General features: G+C 43.8%; 1 protein-coding gene across 3 annotated transcripts in view; it reads left to right on the top strand.

Annotated features, from left to right (window-relative positions):
* The first annotated feature begins 659 nt into the window (after positions 1 to 659).
* SYDE2 (synapse defective Rho GTPase homolog 2) overlaps positions 660 to 27,404 on the top strand; it is a 45,742-nt gene continuing 18,997 nt past the window's right edge. For 2 of the 3 annotated variants that reach the window (XM_066624212.1, XM_066624214.1), the window contains exons 1-4: positions 660 to 2,233; positions 13,038 to 13,742; positions 23,959 to 25,055; positions 26,258 to 26,384. In XM_066624212.1, coding sequence (XP_066480309.1) covers positions 820 to 2,233; positions 13,038 to 13,742; positions 23,959 to 25,055; positions 26,258 to 26,384 — 3,343 coding nt within the window. In that variant the 5' untranslated portion in view covers positions 660 to 819. The remainder of the gene's footprint in view (positions 2,234 to 13,037; positions 13,743 to 23,958; positions 25,056 to 26,257; positions 26,385 to 27,404) is intronic. The other variant, XM_066624213.1, reaches the window with a different exon arrangement.

A 27,404-nucleotide genomic window follows, 5' to 3' on the forward strand; every position in this document is an offset into this window, starting at 1 on the left:
TAGGCATCCTCATATACCCATGGAGGATTGCTTCCTTTTTCTGACAAGGGGATCCTGTGTCATGATGGGCCAACAGGCTCTGATCCAATGGGCCCAGATTGCCCGCCACTGTATCTGGTCACCCTGCCTAGGATGAACTTTTCCTCCAGAAATGTGTCCAATCCCCTTTAAAAGACATCTAGGCCAGATGCCAACACTGCATCCTGTGGCAAGGCGTTGCACAGGCTAATCACATGCTGGGTAACCAGTTAGCCTGTTCTAACTCTCCTAACACTCCATTTTAGTGGCTGTCGCCTGGTTCTGGTTCATCTTCAGCGGATTTATGGGGGGGCCTATTTAAGGGTTAATTCTCAGCGGAGGAGAGAAAGCGAACTGGAGGCGCGCTGCTCCCAGCGTCCCGCCCCTGCGCGTGTTGGCGGCTGGAGGGAGGAGGAGGAGGAGGAGGGCGGCGGGGGAGAACCTCGCCTCTCCTGTTGTTCTCCGACGTCCTATCCCAGCCTGTGCAGCCCGAGGGCTGGGACGAGGAGGAGGCGAGGCCAGGCCGTGTGTGCTCCTGTAGAAGCGCTCAGCCCAGCTGCTGGCAGCAAAGCATGCGCATTGCAGAGCGCCCTCTCACCCCGCTCAGCTATGCCAAGTATGTGAGCAGCAGCAGCCACAGAGACGCGCACACGGAGCGGCCAGACCATGGGGCTCTCCTGCCAGCCGGGCTGCGGGCTGCCGCCGCTCTGGTGGCTGCCGCCGCCTGCTTCAGGGAAGCGTCCAGCAGCAGCCTCCTCCGCGAGGGCGGCAGCCGCCCACTGAAGCCGCAGGCGACCAGGCATGGCTGACCCTCTGCGCAGGACCCTCTCCAAGCTGCGGAGCAGGCGGTCGCAGCGAGGGGCGGCAGGCACGGGGGAAACCGCCAGCGGGGGCGGGAGTGGCGGCAGCGGCGCCCGTCGAGGGGAAGCCCCGCAGGACCACCCGGAGCTCCCAAGAAGCGGGGCGGCCGTGGCGCCGTGCGCTCTGCCGGAGACCCGAGCCAGGGGCTGCCGCATCCTCGTGTCCCCCCTGGAGGAGCCGGGACTGAGGGAGGCGGAGGGCTGGTGTCGTCGGGGGAAGGCAGCGGAGGCGCTTGCGGGAGAGGCGGCCGGAGTCCGCGTGCGAGGGACCGCGGCCGCGCCTCCGGGGCTCCGAGCGCCTGTGCCGGCCGCGCTCTGCCTCTCCCCCTCCCCGGGCGGCGCGAACTGGAGCTCTTCCCTGGAACGGGTAGGCGGGAGCGAGGAGGACGACGACTACTACGACAACCAGAGCCTGCCTGGCTGGGGCTGCCAAGGAGCATCCGGAGCGCAGGAGGAGGCGCGCGCTATCACCGAGGGCGCCGTCGGAGGCGGCGGCAGCAGCAGCCACAGGGCCGGGGCGCGGGAGAGCACGGGCAGGCTGCGCAGCCAGCTGCAGGAGGCCTATTACCTGCTGATCCACGCCATGCACGACCTGCCCCCTGCCAGCCCCACGCCCGGGGCCCGCTGCGCCCGGCCGGCGTTCCCCTCCAGAGCTCAGGACAGCCCTCGTGCTCCGTGCAGGGCGCTCGGCTGCGCTCTGCTGCAGGCGTGTGAACCTGCTGCGTCCCCGGGCTCAGCCTGTCGTCGGGGCATCAGCAAGAGCCTGGAGAGCCTCCCCTCCGCCAAGCCGCCCGCCCTGCGAAGGTGCCGGAGCCACGGCGCGCTCGGAGCCGTCCTGCAAGAGCCCCGGGGACACCTGCTGCAGCGGGCGCCTGGCACGGGGCGGAGAGAAGCGTGCGTCCACCCAGCTGCGGCTGCTACTCCCGGGGGCAGCAGCAGCAGCGAGCAGAGCCCCAGCAGCCGTCGAAGCGCTTGCGAGGGGCCCCCGTTGGCGGGCCAGCTGCTCCTGCCGTATTTCGGCACCCAGCCCTGCCCGGCGGGGGGTCTGGGCGAGGCGCGTGGCGAGAGGAGGCACCATCACCACCGCCCGGGCGCTGCCCACGACGGCGCCTTCAAGCCCCCCGCGGTGACGGTGCGCAAGCTGCAGAAGTGGATGTACAAAGGGCGCCTGCTTTCCCTGGGCATGAAAGGCCGCGGAGGGGACACCGGCGCCTCCTGCTCCTCTCCCGCAAAGGCCCCTGGGGCGTGTGGGCCACCCCTTGGCAGAGAAGACGGCCCCACAACTCCCCCTCCCGGCCCCTTGGGGGGTCAGGAAGACAATAAGGCTCCTGCGGACCAAAGAATCCTGCTGACAGGTAAGGTGGTGGCCCCTCTAACCCCCCACCGCTGGGGTCCTGGAAGCCTCCGGTGGCCCCATTCTTATGGGCAGCTGGCTCTGTGCTTTCCCCCTCCTGGAGAGAGGCTGCAAAGCCATCATTTCCCTTGACCTTAGCATTGCCAGCCCAATTCTGTCCACACTTTCCTGAGAATAAGCCCCATTAACTCTAATGGGACTTACTTCTGATGCTTAGGATTGGGCTGTGTAACTCCTGGTTGAGCAAAATCTCATTTGTTCACTTGTGGTAAGGCTCTGGTTAGGCACAGGATCCAAGCTTTTAGTGAGGTGGAGACCATTTTCCTGGGAGTAAGCCCTTTTCAACAGAATGGAACTGAGGGCCCAATCCTATCCAACTTTCTAACACTGGAGCAGCAGCAGCTATGAAGCCCCAAGGTAAGAGCACAAATGTTGCCTTATTTTGAGGAAGCCTCTGTGACTGTCTCCCCACCATACAATGCAGTGCACGCCCCATTGGTACAGCTGGACCAGCACTGGCAAATTGGAGATATGTGTATCTACTCATATAGTCCCATCATAGTCAACAGGGCTTACTCTTCAGTAAGTATGGACAGGATTGCAGCCGCACTTCGGAGACATACATAGGCCTGTAAGTGCCCAATCCTATCCACCTTTCCAGCACCAACGCAGCCCTGACTTAAGGGAACAGATGTTCCCTTATCTTGGGGAGGCCTCTGTGGCTGCCTCCCCATTGTAGGAGGCAGCACAGGCCTCCTTGGAATGGCTGCATCGGTGCTTGAAAGATGGATAGGATTTGGACCCCCGATTTCATCCTCTCTTTTGCCTTCTATAAAATGGCTAACTTTTCAGTAAGTAACCTCACTTCCTGGGCTGGAGTAGTGATTGTGATAATGGCACAGGGAGCATTTTGAATACTGTATAAGATTAGATAAATCAGCAGGTGTACCATCAGGCATGTAAAGTGTCAAGGAAAATATAAGGTGTTCACAAAAATTTCCATGCCACATTCTAATTTGGAAGCACATACTGGATTCACAAGGAAGAAAAACATATGTCTGATACTCATGCTTGTTGACCTTGAATGGTAGGTTTGACGAAAGAAGAGCACACACCGATTAGGAAGACTACCACAGTTTAGCTACTTTGACCTGGAATGAGCTAGACACATTTTGTTGCACTGCTTCCAGCAGGAGAGGTGAACACATATGTACATCTCTGCTATTCAAGTCGGTGGGACTTCAGAGTACTTGCTTTTGACTGGATTGTATCCTGTGTTAACAGTCAAAATATATTACTTAAAAATGTGGGATAGAAATATTTAAAATAAATAAATGAATACATGACATGGGCCTCATGAATACTCCCTGAAAGCAAAATTCTCTGTCCATGGAAGACTGGTGTGCCAGGAAAGGAGGTGCTTTTCTTCTCAAATGTTCTCTAGTACATGTTGTTTTTCGTGTGCAAGGAGGTTTTTTAATAATTGTATGCAAACATGGGGGCCTTTCTAACATATTTGCGGCATTGGTACTCAGTGGTGTGCTGGGGGGGGGCTTTAGGGCAGAAATCTTGTAGGGATCCCCAATGGCAGACTTCCTTGTCCCCATGCTTTGAAAAGCACATGCATGTGTGGGCAGTCTCCTAGTGGTTCCTGGGAAATGGCAACAGATGGACTTGATTCCTCCCTCATACAATTACAGTGGCAGTGTTGAAGGAGGATTCTTGCCTGTCCTTTACCCAGTTTCCCTGGTAGGTACCCAGTGGGAAGGTTTACCAGTAAGCAGTTTACCAGGAAAGCAGGCAGCAGTGGCAGGTCTTTTTCTTTCTTCCGACATGATTCAAAATGTATCCGTTCCCGGTGCAGCATCAAGGATGCTGTAAAACAGCACAAAAAAGGCAGTCCAGTGTTTGCTCCCTCACTTAAACCCCCACAAGTGTCTCAATGGGGCCTACTTTACCAAATAATGGTGGGGAGAAGTGACAGCAGTGGCGCCTCACTGTCCAAGGGTTGGCTAGGCATCATCGTGGGTCCCTAGCATGTGCCCCACATGGCCCTCCCTGTGGAGCACTCCTATGGGCGCAACTTCAGTGCAGCTTCTTTCTGTGATGGTCAGATATGTGAGCAGACTCCCCTTGAAATAGGAGAAGTTACTGCATGGGTTCTCATGCTGCAAATACAACATGAGAAGGTGCCTTTTTTCTCCATTGACACCATCCCCGCACACTCTAAAAACTGTTTAATTATGTAGCCATTAAAACCTGGACAGAATTTAACAAATGTGGCATTCATTATTGATACGCTTTTAATACTAAACATAATACAAGAAATGTCAAGAAGGAGACATTTTCTTTCTCTCTCCCCCCCCCCCACCTTGTTTCAGACTGTGGCTGAACAATTGTAGTGGAAAAGGAAAGAAAGTAATGAGGTGTGGATGGATAGAAGAGAAGTCTAGTAAGGTACAGGTCAAGCACGACTGCCTCAGGTTATTTGCATGGGCCCTAAGGGGCAAAACATTCCAGGCAAGGTTGCCAAATCAATATGGACATTTCCAGAAAACGCCTCTCTTTATATATTAATCTCATGTTTTGCTAAAGTAGTTAATAACTCACTTATTCAACTACCAATATGTGAAGCGATCTCTGCTTTCCAAACCTCTTTATATTTACTTCCCTAAAGGCCAAATTCCTGGAAGTAACTCAGTGTTATAAATAGACAGGAGAAGCCGTCTAAGACTGAACAAAAGATGAGAATACTGGATGTTTAATTATTTCCTGTCGAAATGGGCCCCTTACTAGGCAAGTCCATAGCATCCAAAAAGCTTACCTCAGAAATTCTGCATTTTCAGCATGATGTAGAGTTTCTCATACCTAACTTGGCCAGTTTGCTTTGTCCAGTGCATTCTGGACCATTTTTCTGCTGTATCAGCCTCTACTTAAGAATAACACATTAAGAAATACTGCTCAGTACTTTCCATTGAGCGGCTGTGGGCCCATTTCTATCAAACATTCCAGCACTGATGCAGCCATGCCATTGAGGTGTGCGCTGCACCCTGCAGTGGCAGGGCAATCATGGAGGCCACCTCAGGGTAAGGGAACAATTGTTCCCTTATCTCAGGGCTGCATTGCAGTTGCATCGGTGCTGGAAAGTTGATTGGATTGGACCTGTATCTCATTGCCTAGTTCCTCAGACTAATACTTACTTACCTACTTTCCTACCTACTAGATTTATACCCTGCCTTTCTGTCCACTGAAGGATACTCAAGGCGGCTTATAATTAAAAACATGCTGTTGGCATCCTTCAGTCTCGGAAGGCTATGGTATTGCGCTCTGAATGGTGGTTCTGGAACAGTGTCCTCTCCAGTGTGCGAAGCCTGGGTAATGTAGATATGGAGGATAGACCCATGCAGCAAATCCTCCCTCTCCATGTCGCTGAAATGGTCCAGTGGAAAGGCAGAAGCCAATACGGTTGGTTCCAGCAGCGTCGCAGGAGTTGCCAGAGCTCCTGTAATTAAAAACATATGAAACATAAAATATACATATATAGAAATACATTAAAAACAATATTTGTCTCCTTCTTCCCCTCTCATGTCTCCTAAAGACCTAAGTGTCTCCTAAAGACATGAGTGGGGAAAAATAAATTCTGGCCTAGCCCTTTTGTAAATGAAAGCGGATGTGTTCACCCCCTAAGTCTGACCTGGCAGTGTAATAATTGCCTCCATGCTTAAAGATAAAGAACACAAACCAAGGGAAGTGAAGCACTTTAATTGAAATTTCTATCATATGTGTGTCACTTTCACTGTGATGAATGGGGCTTAACGTCATAACTTAAAGTGGCTGAACCATGCCCTGTGTGGCAAGTACCTTGGAGCACTTCACTAGATGAAGGACTTCTTGTTACAGCAGCCACATGCCACAACTATGAATGAACAGATACAAATCTCAAGTTATTTGCTATAACAGATGAGACCTCCTGTACCCTCCACAATAGTTAAGTCATCCTTGAATGTAAGCACTTACTTGTACACTAAATATTCAAATAATTTCAGTCACTGGCATAAAATTAACACAATCCTTTGTATTTCCACTCAGAAGTAAGTTTCATTGTGTTCACTGTGGCCTTTTGCCAGGAAAGTATGTATAGGATTGCAGCCTGAGAAATTGTTTAATTTAAAAAAAAAAGCATAAAACAAACAAAAAGTATAACGTGCTTTTTGTTCAGTCAGAAACTCAGAGCACTTGCTGTGATTTTAAAAAAAGTATTCACAATTTCACAATAAATCCTTACATTACTTTAGCAGTCAGAAAAATTAGTAGTCCAAAAAGCCCCATAGGATTAATCTGTCTTGAAAGCTCCTCTGAGGAGTCAGGTTTTCCCCTCCCCAAATGCTGGAAGGCATATAGAAATGTGCTGGTATAATAATAGAGGTGTGTAAAGAGAGAAGGTGTTCCAGGGTGACAATGCAATGACTGAAAAGATCCTGGCTATTTAGAGTGTAAACCCTGTTTTTGAAATGGTCAGCAGTGAGTGGCATCAGTAGGTAGATTCTGCACACTTGGGAGCTTTAAAGTTGTTCAGGAGCATTAAGCTCAGGTTTGTCAGTGCACCTTAAGAAGCCTCTTCTTTTCTAATTGGAAAGCTTGAGGTGCTCACAGGAGAGTCTAGTGATTTGCATTTGTTCAACTTGTTTTGCTCCTCTGCTTAAAAAACACACAAAAAACTAGACGTTGCCTTAGGTCCAGGTTATATGTGTGTGATTAATGTGAGTAGTTGAATATGAGTTATGTGCTCATAGACTGCTCTTCAGGGGACTGTAGTCTTTCCTGACTTGCCCTTAAGGCGCAAGTGTCAAAAATGTGGGAGAAAATTCGTTCTATTTTTAATTAAAAGAAATACTTAAATATTTCTGTTTTAATGTAATGTAAATAGAACATTAATGAATAGTTAATCTCCTTATCCCTACTTTAAACTACAAGCGCACAGATATATAAATATTATGTTGGCTGATCCTCAAAATTACTTGTAAGTAATGCTCACTTATTTAAGGGAGGACACTGTGAAACTGGCAGCCCAATCCTAACTTGCACTGGCACAGCTGGGCTGCATGGCCTGTGCTGTATCCAGCCCAAGTTTGGAGGCGGCTGGAGGTCTCTAGCATATATTTCCTCTTACCCTATGTTGAGCCCTAGGTTGGCCTATGGGGCTTCTTGGATCCATGGCAGCTGTTTAGCTGGCACAATTCCAGGTAGCCCAGTGCAATGCCAGTATGGCTGGGAAGGGGTTTAGAATACAGCAGAGGAGCTTCCATCAATCAGGCCCTCCTCCTGGGGTTGATCCACCCCCACCCACCTTCCCTCACCCAGAAACGCCTCATCCCCATGCTCCTCAGCACCTTACCTGCTTGCACTGGTGGCCCTTTCATTAGGATGCAGCACTGGCAGGGTGGCACAGACCTCTCCACCAGCACTGCTGACTCAAGTCAGTCTTAACAGCATGTTTGCAACACTGTGGGCCAGTGCAGTGCCCGCTGCAGCAGTCGAAGAGGATGCTAGAATTGAACTCTGGATGTGTATATATTTGAGCTCTTTCTGAGGGACGCAGATGCAAAGGAAGATTGATGTTGTTATTAGGAAAGGGCATTTCAGTGGGTGCTGTTCCTGTTTTGGAGAAGAAGCTATAGGAGTCTTGTTCTCCATTCTTGGTCAGTCATCTTGCTGGAACAACCAAGAGCTTAATCTAAGTGGGATCTTGTTCAAGCCACTTCCTCCAGTGTTGGAGCTATCATGTGAGTAGATCACTTGCATTAGTAGGTGTTTGTTCTTTCTATAATATACAAACTATGTCTTATTTAATAGGAATTCCAATACTCCTTGTCTTTCTCTCTTAACAGTGTGTGGTCTCCTGTACACTGTAAGAAGTACAGTGAAATTTCTGCCAAGTAGTCAAGCTCCAATTCTCACTTCCCTGATCTCTGGGTCAATCAGAGGGCAGAGCCTTTCAACTCTGAACAGTTTCCTTTCTCAGCTGAGCTGTTGCTCAGCTCAGGCAGGTACCTCATTAGTTGCTATAGTTACTTTCCAGGGACATTCCAGCCAAAGTTAATCTTTTATTCTCCTTCCTTCTGCTGCAGCCTTGTTCTGCTTTGCAAATGCTAGCAAAGCAGGTCTGTTTTTAGAAACACCAGGATGGGACCCTCCTTCCCAGGCTACAATTCAGTGCACCATTACTTAAGAATAACACCCATGGAAAGCAGTATGTCTACTTCTGAGTAAAATGGGTTGCAAATATCTTATCTCTCTGTTGTGAATTGAATTGCACACTCTCAGTTATGTGTTATGGGTTGTACGTAGAGCTTCTGTCTTAACACACCAGACACCTTAAAAGTGTCTTTGATTCATGGTTCTCTTGCAGTGGTTCCCAACCTTTTTCACTTGCATATTCCTTGGCAGCCCATTTCCATAAATTGTACCCTTTATATTAGCAAAATGTTTGCAATTAATAATACAAGCCCTCATCTCCACCATATGAAAGCCCAGACTTCATGTATTCATCACATATTTTCTCTTTTCATCTGTTTAAAGAACAGAAGACTGTGCCTTTGCACTGTTTTGCACCAGAAGTGTGCTGAGAAATTCTGGGTGATTGTTCACTTTCCATATTATGTTTCAGCTTTTTTACTGTGCCTGGGGTACTTTTACCAGGTTGGGAACCACTGTTTTACTTGTATGGAGTTTACAGTGCACTTACTCTGATATTGTTTACAAAAAAGTGGTGAAGACCAGAATTTAAAAAAGAATAAAATGTATCTTATGATCTTTTACAATGTTTTTAATAAATTAGAGGCTACAGTTCTTAGGTAACAATTAGTGGTAGGTTATTTTTCAGGATCTGGCCTGGGGTAAAATCAGACAAAACCATAGTTAGACACCCCCCTAAGTTTAACCCCCGACTTATCCGAGAGTCACAGAAAATTCCATGATTGTTGGCTCAAAACCTGTCCTCAACTTATCTGTGGGATCGACTTATAGGCAAGTATCTACGGTAGTTAGTTTCTGCTATTGTTTCATTCTTTAATGTTTTTCCAGGTAAGTACATACTGAATAGCTATGCTGGAAAATACTTCTCAGGATTGCTCCCCACTCTTTTTTGTTTTAAGTTCTGTTTTAGGATTATGTCTGGTTTAAGGTTTCATTGCTGTAAATCCTCCTAGATTTATTGCAAAACACTCCTTCAGAAAAATATAATTAGCAAAAGCATTCTAAGCATTGGTTGCACAATATTATTACATTCTGTGTATTGTTTCACAGGCATAGAAAGGTTAAAATGCACATAATTGCCAGGCATCTGTTAATTGTACATACTTAAATAATTACAGTAAAAGAAAGAGGTATTTCAGTAGTGTCAGTTGATATGTAGAGAATATCACTTGCTGTAGGATAGTGGCTTCTTGCTTGGAGTTAAGTAGTAACAATATAAACACCCATGCCTTGAGCAGTTATTTTTATAAATAACGTATCTATTTAAAAAGGGAAATACATGCATTTATTTCTGTGATAGAAAAACCAAGAATAAAGTTAGATGGACTGAATTTAAATTCTGTTGTTTTCTTTGACTTAAATCCCATTGACTGATTGATTGAACTCTCTCTCCCTAAATGGGTCTCCTTGAGACAAATTAGGAGGTTCAAACTTATGCAGGTGTCACCTCTTCTTACTTTAGTGGTCATAGAACTTCAAGTTACATTGGCAGTGTTTCTACAGTGTTTCTAAAGCTCTAATACAGCAATTCTCAAAGTATGAGAACTGCTGATAAGTTTTGACACCGCGGGCACCCAGGGAGGGATTGTGCATACGTGGGGGAATTGTGCAGCCTTCCAGAATGTCCTGGAGGCTAAAAGTCCCCTCATTGAGCCTCCCCTCTGCAGCATTGAGCTCCAATCTGCCATCGGAGGCTACTTCCGGTTTTGGAAGCTCAGAGCTCTGACTGAAAACTGGAAGTGGCAGATTGGTTGTACTGGTCAGTGACTGTAATAAATGATTGATTGAAGCTCACTGCTGTGGAGAGGAGGCTCACCAAGGGGCTTGCGAGCCTCCAGGACCCTCCGGGAGGTTACACAGTCCCCCCAGGTATGTTAACAATGCTCCTGGGTTCCTGTGGCACTGCATTTACTGTGGCGTCGTTGGGGCACCCGTTTCTGTGTCACTCCCCTTAAGTGAAAATTGCCCCTTTCATGTTTCAGTGGTGAGTCACAACCCACCAGTTTGACCACCACTACTCTAATAGGTGCAAAAATGTGTGGAAAAGGTGTAACATCAAAACACCGTCTACCTAACTATATAAATGTATCTGTTTTGTTGGCCATAATATGCTTTGCATAGACAGCATAGAAAAAATGTTTTTAAATTGTTTTGTTTGCTTTCTTAGAAATGGGATGAGTAGTTTTCTTAAAAGTGTGTCTCAAGTAGATTTGATGCTTGAGTATTCACTGTAAATGCTCCTCTCCCAGTCAGTATTCTCAGCTATTGGATGAAGACCACAGTAATCAAGAATCCTGGCTCTTGGGCCTTGACAGCTACATCACAGTATATTCACTAGATGAACATTTCTGAAGAGAAGCAGGTTACTGATATTACATGGAGAGGCAGATTCCCTTTTTGCAATGTAGATGCACTTGGAATGGGATGCAAGTTCAGGCATGACCCTTAGTATCGTTTGTACGACTAGTTATGTCAAAACTTTTACTACTGTCAGTGTTTCTGGTCACATATGAATATGTGAAACATTTTGATATGAGCCATCAAAATATGCAGCCCTCTTCTGCCTTTTCCTTGCTTTGTTCCCAACCTCTTTTCAAATCCTAGTGAAACTGCATTTTTTGAATGCCCACAAGCTGAACTTTAGTGCCATATAGTGTTGATAACCCTTTGATCGAAGGAGAACAAAATCAAATGGCCAAGGGAGTTCTTCTGTTGACTCTTTAGTGCTGTTTTGATGAGCTTTATGTGTATGCAACTCTAGCTCTTCTCAGGCCTTCTACCAGATATAGTATGTTCTTTAGGCCTTTGGTTTCCTCTCCCTCAGTTCCCCTAAATTTTAATTCGCTACACTCTGCATGCTCAACATGCAGTTCAGTGCCAACTATTTAAAAACTTGAAGTGGTACAAAAGCATGCTTAAGTCCATTGCTAAATCATACTGTGTACATAGTGACCTCAGTGGTAGCTAAATACATTCCATTTAAAAAATGCCCAACACAATGTGAAATCATGAAGTGTTGATTCAAATCTTCATAGGCTTTCTGTACACTTGTCTCTCTTGGCATGGAGGTTTTCAGCTTGACTGAAACTGAGTCTTCTAGAAAACTTACAGTGCAATACTATATTTGTTTAATCAGAAGTCAGTTCCACTAAATTAAATGGGGCTAACTCCCGGGTAAGTTTGTGCACTTGGAAGTAAGCCCCACTCACACAGTGAAGCGATTTGGAGCTGAACCTGTTTAGAATTGGGCTGCATGGTGTGCTATAGTTCTGTGCACAGTTGGCATAAATTCCATTGAAATAATTGGTGTAAGCATGCTGAGCATTTAAACATTAAAGAGGTCTACAGCCTGGTCCTATTATGTTTTACTTGGAAGTAATTCTCAGTGAGTTCAATGGCTTATGAGGACCAAATCATATATTTTTAGTGCTTAAGACTGCAGTCCTGATGGGAGAAAAAAAAAAAGTCAGTTTCTGTATGCATTGTAGGATAATGCTTTTCAAAAATGACCTTTAGAACAGAAAAAAAAAATAGAAATGAGAGCCATTATGGTGCTGGAATTACCCTCACCACTTATACATTTATTTTTAAAAATTACTTCAGGTTGTGAGGAACAGAAGTAGTTCATTAAATACATCTTGAGTGCAGATCCTGATGAGAGGAAATAATATTAATCTATATCGAGTAAAACTCTTGCATAGGCCTGCGTAGCTTAAGACCCAATAGGCAAAACACAGCCTTTCAGACAAGTTTGTTGGTCTGTCAGGGCTCAGTAGTCATCTTGGAATTACAGAAATGGGGATTGTTGATCTTCTGGAAGACTGGGGACTGGATGCATTTGGTGTGTAAAGTATGCAGACCTGCCCTTGTGGTGGCATCAGGTTCACCTATGCTTCCTTGTGCCTTGGGACAAGACTGTGCCGCACCAGCCTACAACTGTACCACATAATAAAGGGCGCAATCCTAACCCCTTATGTCAGTGCTTTCCAGCACTGGCATAGTGGTGCCAATAGGACATGCGCTGCATCCTGCAGTTGGGTGGCACTCACGGAGTCCTCCTCAAAAGAGAATGTTTGTTCCCTTACCTCAGAGCTGTATTGCCCTTATGTCAGTGCTGGAAAGCACTGACATAAGGGGTTAGGATTGCGCCCAAAGTCTTTTTTAGATATACCCCGTTTTAACCAGGTGTTGGTATGTTTTGCTCATATGTCTTTTACCTTCATGATTCAAGAAACAGTCTACTAATATAAATCGGATTATGCAATCAAATGAGCAATTCCTGAAAGCACATTTATCAAATAAAAATAACTCTTTACATTTGTGTGGTACAGTTGTTCAGCACAACTGTCAAATGTAATAACATGCTATATGTTGTCATATGGTTGTGGGACAAGTTGATCTTCTGTTTTGCAATTATAGTTTTGCATTCTTCAAGGGTGAAAACTGTTTGCATTGGAGCATGTTGTAGCTTCCTTAAAATTTAATGTAAAACTTGGTTTTAGTGGCTCTTTTTTGAAATAACTTGGCCTCTTCCCATTTTCCCTTAACAGATTTGATTGAAAATGTTTACATACCTTCTGTGAGTAGAAGAGAACTTAAGAACTTTAAATCTACTGAAGTTGCTGAGTGCAGACCATGGATAGCTAGCATCACGGTATCAAAGAAACGCAACTGGTTACATCAGAGTTCTCCCAGGGTACCTAATCTGGAAAAAGGAAACTTGTATAAGAAAATTCCAGGACAGACTCATCAGGTGATTAAATCTAATCCTTTCCTTGAGCCTAAAATGCCTCAGACTTTTTCCAAACTTCTAGGACATGAAAGTCCTAATAGAAGTGTCAGTTCTGTGCATGCTGCTGAGAATGGGACGACCCCTTTGGCACAGCAAAACGGTACTTTAGATTTTGGTGAAGATAATGATGCAGATGATGAAGGAGAAATATGGTACAATCCCATCCCTGAAGATGATGAGCCTGAATTCCCTTTTTTTGTTGGTGATAATGCTGATCATGCAGACTCCCAAGCTGGGAATTACAAGATGCCCTCTGGGAACAACTTGGTTAAAGTTGTGGGGCATAAAGAAGGGCTTCTACACTCCTCAGACTGTGCTGGAGATGCTCAGCCCAGGGAAATTAGTCAAGTAGAATGCGTACATTCCATGGACCATTTGCAAGGACAAAAGCCAAAGCCTGCATGCAATATTCTGACTGGGTTTGCAATGGACGATCATCCTACAATAAAAGGTACTTCAGGAGGTAAGAGGAGTGTCAGCATTTAACCTACTGTAATACTTATAAATACTGCATTTAGCATTTGTACCAAAGTAGTACTAGACTTGTTAGGATGCTTAACATTAGTTGCCCCAAAAACTCAAAAAACATTAGATGCCCCAAATTTGCTTAGAGCAAATTCATATGTTATTTTTGTAAATGTCTGTTCATGTGAGTACATTCACATAAGCAGTTGTTTGTACATGGATTAATATATAAGGGCCCATCCTATCCAACTTTCCAGCACCCAGTGCAGCCACAATGTAGTCCCGAGGTAAGGGAACAAATGTTCTGATACCTTGAGAAGGCCTCTGTGCCTGCTTCCCCAGCACAGGAAGCGGTGCATACCCCATTGGTACAGCAGCACCGGCATTGGAAAATTGGATTGAGGCCTAAATCCACTCATACAATGTGATCTATCTGTGGTCATTTGGATGCTCACTGAATTCAAGCAAGCTTATTTTTGAGTAGGTATGTAGGACTGCAGACTTAGCTTGAAGATGGACAATAATCAGTAACTGTAACTCGTCCAATTTGTCAAATATATGAACACACACATACACTCACACTTCCCCTATTGCTGTTTCCCCCATTGCTGTTTAATAAATGTCTTTCCTAACAAGGTTGTTGACAGGTCTAACTCAGTATATTGACAAGGTTCTAAATCAGCTCCACTTAGTAAACTGAATAGGGGAGAAATGGATAACAAATTCTTTGTGCATTCAGTTTTTTTGCAAGGACCTGTAATATTTACTGCAGCAGTAGAGTTGTTGAGATATGCTAGTCATTTTTTTTTGTAGCTTCTGCTAAAATGCTAATAATGGATTTGCTTGTCAGCTGGAAAGATACTGTATAATGATCATTGTGGGAAAGCTACATGAATTTTGACCCATATTTCATGCTCTAATGTTAATAAATATATAGCTATCATTAATATTAGCAGATACCCTGTGGTATAATAAATTTATACTTGTATTTGAGAAAAATTAAATAGTGGCTTTCATATTGTAGAGGAAGATGTGTCACTTAACTAAACTGAGAGTGGCTATTGATTGTGTTTGTAATCAACCCTGGTGAAATTGATTGTGAATTTGTCCCATGACATTTCTTGTGTATTGAGTTAATGAAGCTATTTTAAATGCAGCTTTGCCTCTGCGTGTGTGTTGAATGGTGATAACATTGAGTGCATTAATTGATGAAGAGAGTCCCTGCTGTTAAGTAATTGGCTTTATTGCTGAGGAGTACTTGGGGATTCTTTTAATCCTGTTAAGGTGTCTACAGTTAATTTTAGTTAAAGTTGAAATGACAGCTCATCCAGACAAAATTACCTCATAAAGAGCAAATAACCTCTGTTTGTATTAAAGTGGAGCACAGTTATGAAACAACTTCTATGTGCTTTTATAGGTTTATATCATGGCTTATAACTATTGTGCTCAGCATGGTGGTCTTTTAAGAAGCGCATTTATTGTAGGTTGGAAGAAAATACAGAAAATGTATAGTTATGTAAAATTTTTATGTTGGATGCCTGTGATGGAGAGAGAACGAAATAGTTTTCCAGTCCCACTTCACCTCTAACCATAGTAACACTTAGAGGCATAGATGCCATATTGCCTTGAAAACCCCTACTCCTGTACTTTTAACTGATAGAAGACTGTCCACCATTGCTGGAGATGGCCTAATAGTTACTTGAAGTAATGTTCTGTAATGCCTCAAATGCAGTGGTTTCCAGAGTGTGAATTCTGTCTCCCTGGGGATCTGTGGAAACCAGCCAAGGAAGCTGCGGAACCCTCATGAAAAATCCATTGCCCTATACAATGTATAGAATTGAGCCCTGATGGGGAGCCACAACCAGTGGGCTCAAGAGGTCAAGGAAGCTGCCAGTTAAAAAAGTTTGGGATCCACTACTCTAATGTGATTGTTTTGAGTGGCTTTGGTAGTACAGGTTGGGCATCGCTTATCCGGAATTCTAAAATCGAAAGTATTCTGAAAGCCATAACTTTATTGAGCGCTGACTTAATGCCACCAGTTGAAAATTCCACATTGACCTCGTGTGATGAGTTGCACAAAATGCGCAAAATTATTTAAAATATTGTATAAAGTGATCTATAGGCTACATGTATAAGGTGTATATGAAAATAAATGGATTTCGTGTTTGGTCCCATCCCCAGGATATCTCCTTCGGTGTATGCGAGTATTCCAAAATACTGAAAAATCTGATATCCAAAACGCTTCTGGTCCCAAGCACTTCAGATAAGGGATGCCCAACTAGCAAGCAGCCCAACTGTTGCCAATGAACCTAAATTTCCTGCAGGCCAGTACTGTGGGTGTTAACTTGGAGATCCCTTATTCTTTGTATATACACTACAGCTGACATCTTTAATCTTTATTTTCATGTTTTGATTTGCCCTGAGAACATTTCTTTCCTGGTTTCTTATAGTTCTACCCTTCCTTGCATGCTCCAAGAACTTGTTGGCCAAACTAGCATCCCTCTCTTTTATATTCTCCCCATCTGCAGTGGATATGAATGTGCACCCTCTGACATGATGTCATATTGTTCATTTTCCCACCCATCCTCCTTGTCATCAGCTGTTGGTAATTGAGGTTGGAGGATGCATTGTGATGATGTCAGGCTGCAAATCAAGCCTTGGTGCACATTGCAGAGGGGCATAACTTGATATAGGGAAGCTCTTCTTCATAGTGTCAGCCATGATTTGTCTGTTTTTTATTCTGCACTTCTCTCTCCCTGCCAATAAGTCTTAAAACCGATAGGAGGCAAAATATATGCTGACTTCTCCTTTTAGTGAAAGCAACTTTTGCTTCCAACTCTCTCTGTGTATTTTGAAACCTGGCAATGTCTGCACTGCTCCTGAAGGGATACTTAAAAGCAGGTCTTGAACTGTCTGACCGCAAAAAGGCTTCATGATTTGGATTCTCAGCAGGTGCCCCACTCTTTAATACTCTCCACAGTTCTAAGTCCCTTAAATGTTACTGTTTTATTTTCTTGGTACATATTTCATATATTTTTGTGAACATTCCGGAATAAAGCACAGGCTTTTCTTGTTTTAAGAAAAATACTTTAACGACTGCCTGTCCTAACGGAAAACCTTTTTTTAGACCATTGCAAGCCTTCAGAAAATACACTTGTTTCTTTATTGGTATTGCTATTTCCATCTTAACTATAGTGTTTACTGTTGAGGTTTCTGGATGCAATGTTTACAGAATTATATCTAGCATGCTTAAGAGGTACTCAGAAAAATTTAGGGAAAGTAGTAGTTTTAGCTCAGGAGAGACTAAAAGGGGAATTATTTCCCTTTTTGAAATCAGGATGGGTATATATGGGTTATTGCTTTCTATGTTTTATGTTAGAGTGTTTTTTAGATATAGAAGAATTCAGAGTTTTTACAGCTTTTTGATATTGGAGTAGAAATACATCTAATTCCTATAGATTTTACTTAAAAATAGGAACACTTCTTCGGGCTGGTTATTTGGACTGCTGTTTTATATCAGGTCAAATGAAAGCATTCATTGCAAGCCAATATATGTACTGATCTAGTATCACAGGGGAAAGTCCTTGTCAAGAGGACACTGAATATTGACTTCTGAGACTGAGCCAGTCTATTTCCCTCTGAGCAGATTTGTGCTCATGTTAATTTCATTAGGATTGGCTTGCTGCATTAAAGGGACTTCACATAAGTAGATGAAGCTCATGTGGAAAAAACAGAACCTGTTGGGCAGCTTGTTGGTTTTCAGTTATTAATGTGGTGGTGGTGGTGGGGTGTGTGTGTGTGTGTGTGTGTGTGTGTGTGTGTTCAATGACTTCATGGCACAGGCATTCTGCTGGAGCCTTATGGTGTGTATGCGTATTCCACCAGGGCAGGATGAGGATCAGGCTGTAAAAGTGAGGGTGGTGTTGTGGCTATGGAGGTAGACTTAGGCGTAGAAGATCCAGGTTCACATCTCCCCTCAGCCATGAAGCTTCATGGGTGACCTTGGGCCAGTCATTTTCTCTCAGCCTCACCTACCTCACAGGGTTGTTGTGAGGACAAGAAGGAGGGGAGGAGCAGCTGTGTAAACCACTCTCAGCTCTTTGGAGGAAGGGCGGTATAAAAATGTGAAAAAATAAAAAAATATTGTATAGATTTTAGAATGCCTAGGTAATCTATAGCATGCCTAAAAGTTCAAGACAATGTGTAAAATGAAATCATCTGCACACATTTTCTAGGTATTCTGTCGGTTACTCTTTACCAGCATTGTGTGAAGCTTGAGGTATTGTGTGGAATACTTTGCTGAAAACATGGTAGACATTCTACAGCATACCTAGGGATTGTATTAAAATCTCTGGGCTAGACAAAGTATATGAGATCAGGACAAGATAAGCTGTTTTCATGCCATGCCCAAACACACCATGTATTCTATAAAATAGCTATAAAATACCTAGACATTCTTTTAAAATCTTAGGTAAAGTATATCAGGTGAGACTGAAATGAGCTTGTTCCATACTTGCCCAAAACATGCTAGGCATTGTATAGAATACCTAGGCATTCTGTTAAAATCCCTAGGTACAGTATATAACGTCAGAATGAAATAAGCTCCAGCGGCGGACCTGGGGGGACAGGAGGTGCAAATGCCTTGGGGACCAGGAATTTAGGTTATGTTTCAAAAATTTGTTAGAAGCTTGTCAGTGTATTTGTTCAAAATTAATCTCTTAAATAGATCTTCTAAATTAATTTGAAATAGCAGTATAGCCTATGATTCAGTATAGCTTATGGGGAAATACCTAGGCTAACCCTGAGACAATGCTTTAAAAATCATGCTTATTCATATATCTTGTATTTCATACCCCCAATTTTCTGTGAGGTTTTACAGAAAGCATACAGTATAGTACTGACAGCCCACTCCTATCCCAGTTGCGCTGCTGGGTGTAGTGGCATCAAAATGGCAACTGCTGTATCCAGTGGTCCCCTTTCATTCCCTACGCCCGAGGAATGCTCCAGCTCCTGCTTCATCCCGTTCCCCTGAGGAAAGCTCCAGTCTCCGCAGTTTGGCTTCTGAAGTCTATGCTGGCTTTGAACAGAGGATTGGATCCAGCGGAGCTGGACTCCACCAGTCCCACCCTCTCCTGGGCCAGACAGTCCCCCCTGCCAAGCTTTCCCCCGCCCCAGAACTCCACCCCCAGTCTGAAGGCCTTTACTACTGTCTGGAGCTTTTACCTTGCTCTGGACGGCGTCCATCTGGTGCTGGGCCCAGTGCTGGCTGGTGCTGGCCTCCTGACATGGTGCCATAAATGTGCTTTTCAGCACATTTACAATACCCAGCGCCAGTGCTGGTGTTCAGCACTGGAGGGCCATAGGACTGGGCTCTCAGTCAACGAGAGAGAATAAGAACAGCCCCACTGGATCAGGCCATAGACCCATCTAGTCCAGCTTCCTGTATCTCACAGCGGCCCACCAAATGCCCCAGGGAGCACACCAGATAACAAGAGACCTCATTCTGGTGCCCTCCCTTGCATCTAGCATTCTGACATAGCCCATTTCTAAAATCAGGAGGTTGCGCATACACATCATGGCTTGTACCCCATAATGGATTTTTCCTCCAGAAACTTGTCCAATCCCCTTTTAAAGGCGTCCAGGCCAGATGCCATCACCATATCCTGCAGCAGAGTTCCACAGACCAACCACATGCTGAGTAAAGAAATATTTTCTTTTGTCTGTTCTAACTCTCCCAACACTCAATTTTAGCGAATGTCCCCAGGTTCTGGTGTTATGTGAGAGTGCAAAGAGCATCTCTTTATCCACTCTGCCCATCCCCTGCATAATTTTGTATGTCTCAATCATGTCCCCCCTCAGGCGCCTCTTTTCTAGGCTGAAGAGGCCCAAACGCCAAAGCCTTTCCTCATAAGGAAGGTGCCCCAGCCCAGTAATCATCTTAGTCGCTCTCTTTTGCACCTTTTCCATTTCCACTATGTCTTTTTTGAGATGCGGCAACCAGAACGGGACACAATACTCCAGGTGTGGCCTTACCATCGATTTGTACAACGGCATTATAATATTAGCCATTTTGTTCTCAGTACCTTTTCTAATGATCCCAAGCATAGAATTGGCCTTCTTCACTGCCGCCACACATTGAGTCGACACTTCCATCAACTTGTCCACCACCACCCCAAGATCTCTCTCCTGATCTGTCACAGACAGTTCAGAACCCATCAGCCTATATGTGAAGTTTTGATTTTTTGCCCCAATGTGCATGACTTTACACTTACTGACATTGAAGCGCATCTGCCATTTTTCTGCCCATTCTGCCAGTTTGGAGAGATCCTTCTGGAGCTCCTCACAATCACTTCTGGTCTTCACCACTCAGAAAAGTTTGGTGTCGTCTGCAAACTTTGCCACCTCACTGCTCACCCCTGTCTCCAGGTCATTTATGAAGAGGTTGAAAAGCACCGGTCCCAGGACAGATCCTTGGGGCACATCGCTTTTCACCTCTCTCCATTGTGAAAATTGCCCATTGACACCCATTCTCTGTTTCCTGGCCTTCAGCCAGGTCTCAGTCCAGGAGAGGACCTGCCCTCTAATTTCCTGACTGTGGAGTTTTTTCAGTAGCCTTTGGTGAGGGACCATGAATGAGAATGAGAAAAGCACAGTTCAAAGACCAAGAAACATTGCACAACATCAAAACGAATAAAGTAAATGTCAACAAAATAAAGCACCGGTAGAAAAAACTCAACTCTCTGAGTCAGCCCATAAAGCAGCCTCCACTGGCAAAATTCTAGTTACACCATTGGGAAAGGGGGTTTGGATTGGGGCATGTGTGTTGTAATGTAGTGATTATATCTCCAATAAAATTGCCTGCATAGGCATGAACCTTCTCACATGTAATGAATGGAAAAGGCATTAAATTTAAAAGGTTAGCAACAGTGGGGTCTTCTCCATCTGCATATGTAATTAATGAGTGCCACACAGTCATGGAAGATTCCAGTATCCTTTCAACCTCATTTATCATCTTTTTGGCACTTTTAAAATATGTACTGAAGCCACCGGAAGTTAGATGTGAAATGTCAAGAATATTCGATTGACTTCTCGGTTGTAATGAAGCTGAAGAAAATTTTTTAATATCTTGGCTTGCTTTCCTAAGCCTTGCCAGAGACTTCTGACAGAAAAGGAAGATTAATGTTAGTAGGTGAAAGCATGGCCCCGATTACTATAGAATGCTTCAGAGCAGCCCACCAGTGGGACTGTGCTGTGATTTGCAGTACAAGGGAAGCCTTTGTCCGGTTTTATCAAACACCACATTTCTTACGAGCTGCTTGCCAGAAAAGCACAGCAGGCGTGCTAGAAATAGTCTATTCCCTGTAAGGAAACAGCTTTCAATAGAAACGTAGCAACTGAAAGAAACTTCATTGAGGCTTCTGGAAAAGAGACTTTGTGCAGTATTGTCATCTTAGACTTTTTTTTTTTTTAATGAAGATGCTTTGTTGAATTTGGATCTGGGAAAAAAGTTATGCTACCTGATGGCAAAGGACAAATAACTGGATGCTACAGAATTTTGATTGATCACTGTTAACTTTTTAAACTGCAATTTTTAAGTTGATGAGTGACAAGAAAATTAAATTATCAGAGTGATGTTAGGAGAATCAGTCCATGTCTACTTAGTCCTGTGAGTAGGCAACAGGCAACACACTTTAGACAGGAGTCCTAATAGTAGGAATGTTTTATAGTGTGACTTCTAGAATGCACAGATGTACATGCAAATGTTGTTTCTCGCAGCATTGCATAGACATCTTCCTTTTTTCTTTTAGGAGAAATCTTGTTTCTTCAGAAAACTAGAAAAAATCAAATTGGGAGAAAGATTTGCAAATACTTTGTGACTGTTTGGATTTATGAAAACCATGGGGATTTCTGCCAGTGAGGCTCACAAGTATGCTTTTGCAGTTTTTGTGCTCACATAAGGGTAGGGATAGGCTGCTGACAGCCAAGTTGCTCAGTCTGACTCCTGAAGCTTCCCACCTGATCTTCTACTTCAATGGTATGCAAAGTGCTGTGCATGGGGAATGCATTCCCTGGTGTGGCTGGCACTTTGCGTTTTGGAGTGCCACGCGCTGCCAGTCCTGATATCAGGACGACGCACATGTTGTCATGATCTCAAGACTGACAGTCATGAGGTGCTCCAGAACGCCGGTCACAGGAGGGATTGATTCGGCTGAACGCAGGATCCGGCCCTTGGATTGGGGTTCACCCAACCCTGTTTTACCTAGTCCACAATGCAAAGAATATTCTCCCTCCCATTATAAATCTAATCCACTTTGTAATGGCCCTTAGCCTGTGTTGAAATAAGCAGTAGACATTCCGTACATAATATTGAGACATACCAGTGACAGAAAGATTGTAGAATCTTTTGCCTGTGTCTAAGGGTGAAACTAGATGTGCAGGCCAACTGTATGCATATTCAACACATGCAAGGAATTAGCTGGGAAGGGAGAAATTTGCTTACATCTATGGTTTTGCTCCTCTCTACTGCACCCTCTTAGTATTAAAAGATTGCATTCTTTTATATGCAAATAGGGAAAACACATGTTTAACAGGAACACAGTGATCCAGCATGTCTCCTTTGGTCCTTAGTTTGCACAAGTAAATGAACAGACTTACTGGTCCTTCTGCCCTTAGGCTGCAATCCTAACCACACTTTCCTGAGAGTAAGCCCCATTGAACAAAATAGGACTTACTTCTGAGTAGATCTGGTTAGAATTGTGCCCTTACTCTGTTAAAAATCTGGCTCTTGCTAAAAATCAGGGCTATAGGCATTTGTTAAGCTGAGTATTTGAAAATGGGGGAAATAAGGAGGCAAGGCAAGATTGTGTAATTTTTGATACAGAATTTTGAACTGGTATAGTGTTGATGGAAGGATTCCTTGTAACTTAAAAATTTACATGTTCTTGCCTCATGAGCTGCTTGTACAAAAAGATCCTCCAAAAGACAGGTGAAAGAAATTCTGCATATGGTACATGTGAATCTTCTTCGCATATGCCAGTGCAAGACAAACTATGGCAGTCAATGCTAGTGGAAGAAGTGGACTGACATTGTGCAGTAAGTATAGGATTAGGTCCTTAGACAGCTCAAATAGATCTTGGGTATGTTATAAAATGGAGTTTCATTTCAGTTTCATTTAGTTTCATTGACTGATTATATGCAAAGGCTTCTGATTCATGTCTTCAGTTTTTCTTTGTGTTAGTCAATTTGTTTTGTTTTGTATTTAACTTACCCCATTAACGGCCTAATCCTATGCATATCTCCTCAGAAGTAAGTCACATTATAGTCAATGGGGCTTACTCCCAGGTAAGTGTGGATAGGATTGGGCCGTAAACTGGTAAAACATTTGCTAACTCCCCTGAATACTTTCTTACTTCCTTGGTGGTTTTCACCTGGGAACAGACAAATTTCTATCACATATGTAAGGACCATTGTGCAAGAAAGGAAGGAAGCTTTTTGGGACGTGAAGAGACAAGACAAGTTGGAACTACTGGAAGAAATGAATTCCAAATGCATTCCACCTCCACCCTGGCAAAGGGGGGCATGGTTGTTTTCCAAGAAGAGGTAGAAAAAAATTACTATGAAGAAACATTCTAAAATGCTTTGGAAGAGATGGTAAAAGGCCAGGGAACTACAGTTAAAAGGTGCAGGTCCTAAAGAAAATTGGCCATCTGCAATGTGTCTGTTCTTTTCTAGAGCTTTGGGATAAGATCCAGAGTTCTTCTTGTTCAAGAATGAGTCCCTTGCTCTAGAACAAACAACTGTGAATTCTACCCTTGGACTTCTGAGAGAGAATAAAATTCCATAGTCTAAAAACTTTATCCAAAAGAGAATTCAAGACCCTGTCCTCCAAAAGACATCTGAGAAGACAACACAGACAGCTAGACTTATGCATGAGTGGCGGTGTGGATTGTTTCAATGTCTACTCCTGTTGTATCTTGTGCACTGCCTTAATGCAGGCTCCTGATGGTTATGTTCTTAGCAGAGCAAGCCTGCAAGGGATGGGTGTGTATCTTTGCATGTGTAGGTACAGTTGATGCTCAGCATTTTACGGAATAGTACTTATACTTTTTTACATCTTGACAAAGAAATAGCTGCTTTTTAAAATCCTTTTTAGTTTTAAATTTAGTTTTCAATGTGGAGTTCCTAAAAATGTCCCTTTTTTCTCTTTTTCAAAGGACCTGGAATCTTGTCGGCAAGCAAGCTTGAGACTGGAGCAGCAGAATGTTCTCCTCCAAGTCCTAACCCTTTGAAAAAAGGTGGTTCAATAAACTGGTCTTTCCCTGATAAAATAAAATCCCCAAGGACGGTGAGGAAACTTTCCATTAAAATGAAAAAATTGCCAGAGCTCAGCAGGAAGCTGAGTGTCAAAGGAAATTCAAGCCATAGTAACTCGGAGAATTCTTCCTTGCTTAAAAATAATTGCCAGGACATAGGCCATGCATCATTGCCCACTTCTGGGAACATCACAGCAGCTGCTAGCAGAAATGTTATAAGTCGGTATCATCTTGATAGCAGCGTATCCTCTCAACATAACTACAAAAAGAAAAGCAATAGGAGTTCTAAATCCTCCAGCAAAGGGGGCTACCTCAGTGATGGAGACTCTCCTGAGCTCATAACAAAGTCAGGGAAGCATGCAGCCGACAGCAGGACTGGGAAAGGAAAGGAAGCATGTCCAAGCAACACTGGTAGTAAAACAGAAATAGACATTGATGCTTTCAGACACTACAGTTTTTCTGACCAGCCTAAATGTTCCCAGTACATATCTGGACTCATGAGCATTCATTTCTATGGTGCTGAGGATTTAAAACCACCACGGATGGACTCAAAAGATGTCTTCTGTGCAATTCAGGTAGATTCAGTAAATAAAGCAAGGACTGCCTTGCTGACATGCAGAACAAGTTTTTTGGACATGGACCACACTTTCAACATAGAGATAGAAAATGCCCAGCATTTAAAATTGGTGGTCTTCAGCTGGGAGCCCACACCAAGGAAAAATCGGGTCTGCTGCCACGGGACAGTGGTTCTCCCTGCTCTGTTTCGAGTGACAAAGACTCACCAGTTGGCAGTCAAACTGGAACCTAGAGGCCTTATTTACGTCAAGCTGACGCTTCTGGAGCAGTGGGAGAACTCTCTCAGTGGACTAGATGGAGAACGAGAGCCAGTCATGTTTGGAGTAGAAGCTCGGAAAGTTGTTGAGAAGGAAAATGTAGGCTTAATGGTGCCTCTCTTAATGAGGAAGTGCATTATGGAGATTGAAAAGAGAGGCTGCCAGGTAGAGTAATTTCTTTAAACAAAAATGTCTATCTGTTTTGCATTTTTTGAGGGTTTGAGCGGCTTTTTTTGTTTTTGTGGCAAAAAGCATTATGATGCTTTAACATACTCCTTGTATCCCTTTACATCCTTAATTTGGTCAGTTGGTTGTCTTCACCTGCCTTGTAGCAAAGTGATGCTGAATTTTCTTGCTTTGTACTGTCATGACAGCATGATGTGTTTGATGGTGCAAGAGTTTGTAGTACCTGCAGAAGTGGTAAAATTATATAACTTATCGTTGGTTGTTGTATCAGTCATAATGGGTTAATTGAATTTTATCACTTAAGCATATGAACATACGAAGTTGTCTTATACTGAATCAGACTTTTGGTCTACCTAGCTTGTATTATCTCCTCTGGCTGCCAGTAGTTCCTCAGGGTTTCAGGCAGGGGAGTTCTGTCCTATGAGTACCTGAAGGTGCCAGGGATTGAACCCAGGATCAACATCCACATATGCTTTACCACTGAGCTATGCCCTCATTCCCCAGTTTGTGTCTATATTTGTTTAATTTATACCTGTTTCATCCCAAATGCTAAAGGAGGGTGGGAATGCTGAAAACATCACCTGTTTCAGCATGTTTGAAGTGACGCTCTTCTCCATTGAGCTACGGCTTTGTTGCATGGTATCCTTGAATGCAGAGGTCTAGAATTTCCACAAATGTTGGTTAATAGGTTTTGTCTTAAATGGCCCTATATTTCCTATGATTTATTTATAAAGTTTTTGTGGATCCCAGACTTTCAATAAAAGGAAGCTTTTTGGTCTTCTAAATAATTAATAGCTATATTTTCCCCAGGGGTTACATGTTGGCTGTGGCTGTATTTGTATGGAGGAAGAAATCATAGAAACAAACACATGTTGTTGAAGCCCACAATTACAAAGAATCACTTTATTTTAATTTGCTTTGTTTAGAACTAATGATGTACTTAATGCAGCATTGATAACAATGCTGTCTTTTTCTGGTGAGAGTTTTTTCACCACATGGTAAAATGAAATGATAAAGTATTTGTCTCTCTCTCTTTTTTTTTTTTACTTCTTTGGAATTTTGCATAAATACCTTTAACTGAGTGTATTTAAAATTTGTTATGCTTGGTGCTTGATTTATCATCTTAGTACTTTGCAGTGGTGAAGCTGGCCCATGTAGTAAGGTTATGATTTTGCTTCTAGGTTGTAGGCCTGTACCGTTTATGTGGTTCTGCAGCCGTCAAGAAAGAGCTTCGAGAGGCATTTGAGAAGGATAGTAAAGCAGTTACTCTCTGTGAAACCCAGTACCCAGATATAAATGTCATAACAGGTAATGAATTTGCTTTTTAAGGAAAGAGTTAATATGTGCTTAAACTATTGAGATTGTCACTTCAAATATCTGTCTGTATATAGTGGAACAAGATGGAGTAGTGACATAATGTATAAGATAGTCCAAAATTCTAAAATAAATAAAAAAGAGTCCAGTGAGGTTGCATGCTATGGTTAGGCTGCAATTCTATCCACACTTACGTGTGGGAGTAATCCCCATTGACTGTAATAGTACATACTTCTGAGTAGACATGCTGCATAGGATTGTGCTGTAGCAGCCCAATTCTGTGATCAAGCTGTGCTGCTGGAACTATTGTTACAGCAGCACAATCCAGTCTGTGACATTGCAAAATGTGAAATTGTATAGCATGTGACTGGGCTTCTGTTGGAAACAGCAAGTGGGACTGGCTGTATGGCAAAGGTGTTGGTACATAAGTGGCAGGGGTGGGTTGTAGGCAAGGAGGGAGTGGAAGGTCTTGGGGTTTTACTGGGTAGAGAGGGGGAGGAACTGGGGATGGGGAGGGGGCAGAAGGGGGTTGAACTGGCAGCAATGATGCATGCCAGATTTTTCCCCCCTTCCCCACTCCTGTTTTAAACCTCCCCACTCCTTGGACATACACCACAAAATAGGTGGTGAATATCTGAGGAGACCCATTGGAGATCAGGCAGCCTACCAGGAGGTAACATTACAAAATAATTTTACTTTCCTCCTGCAGGATTTGTGGGATTGTTCAAATGATTTTATTAAGACATTAGCTTGCTTCATTGTGGGACAAAAGGGTTATGACTTTGGAATTTATGCCTCCAGAACCATATTTCCCAAATACAGGGGGACCCACAAATCTGTGGATTCTGTAACTGCGGATTCACTTATCCATGGATCAGGTCCACAGGGCCCCCCCCCCGCATGGTCCCATGGGCACGCCCTCTGAAGGCAAGGGGAGCTCTGCTCCGCTCGTCTTGAGAGGGTCCGCTGAGCCCAGCAGAGGCCGCAGACATCCATCTGTGGCCTCTGCCGGGC

This window comes from Tiliqua scincoides, chromosome 4, assembly GCF_035046505.1.
Source record: "Tiliqua scincoides isolate rTilSci1 chromosome 4, rTilSci1.hap2, whole genome shotgun sequence".
Classification (NCBI taxonomy): Eukaryota; Metazoa; Chordata; class Lepidosauria; order Squamata; family Scincidae; genus Tiliqua; species Tiliqua scincoides.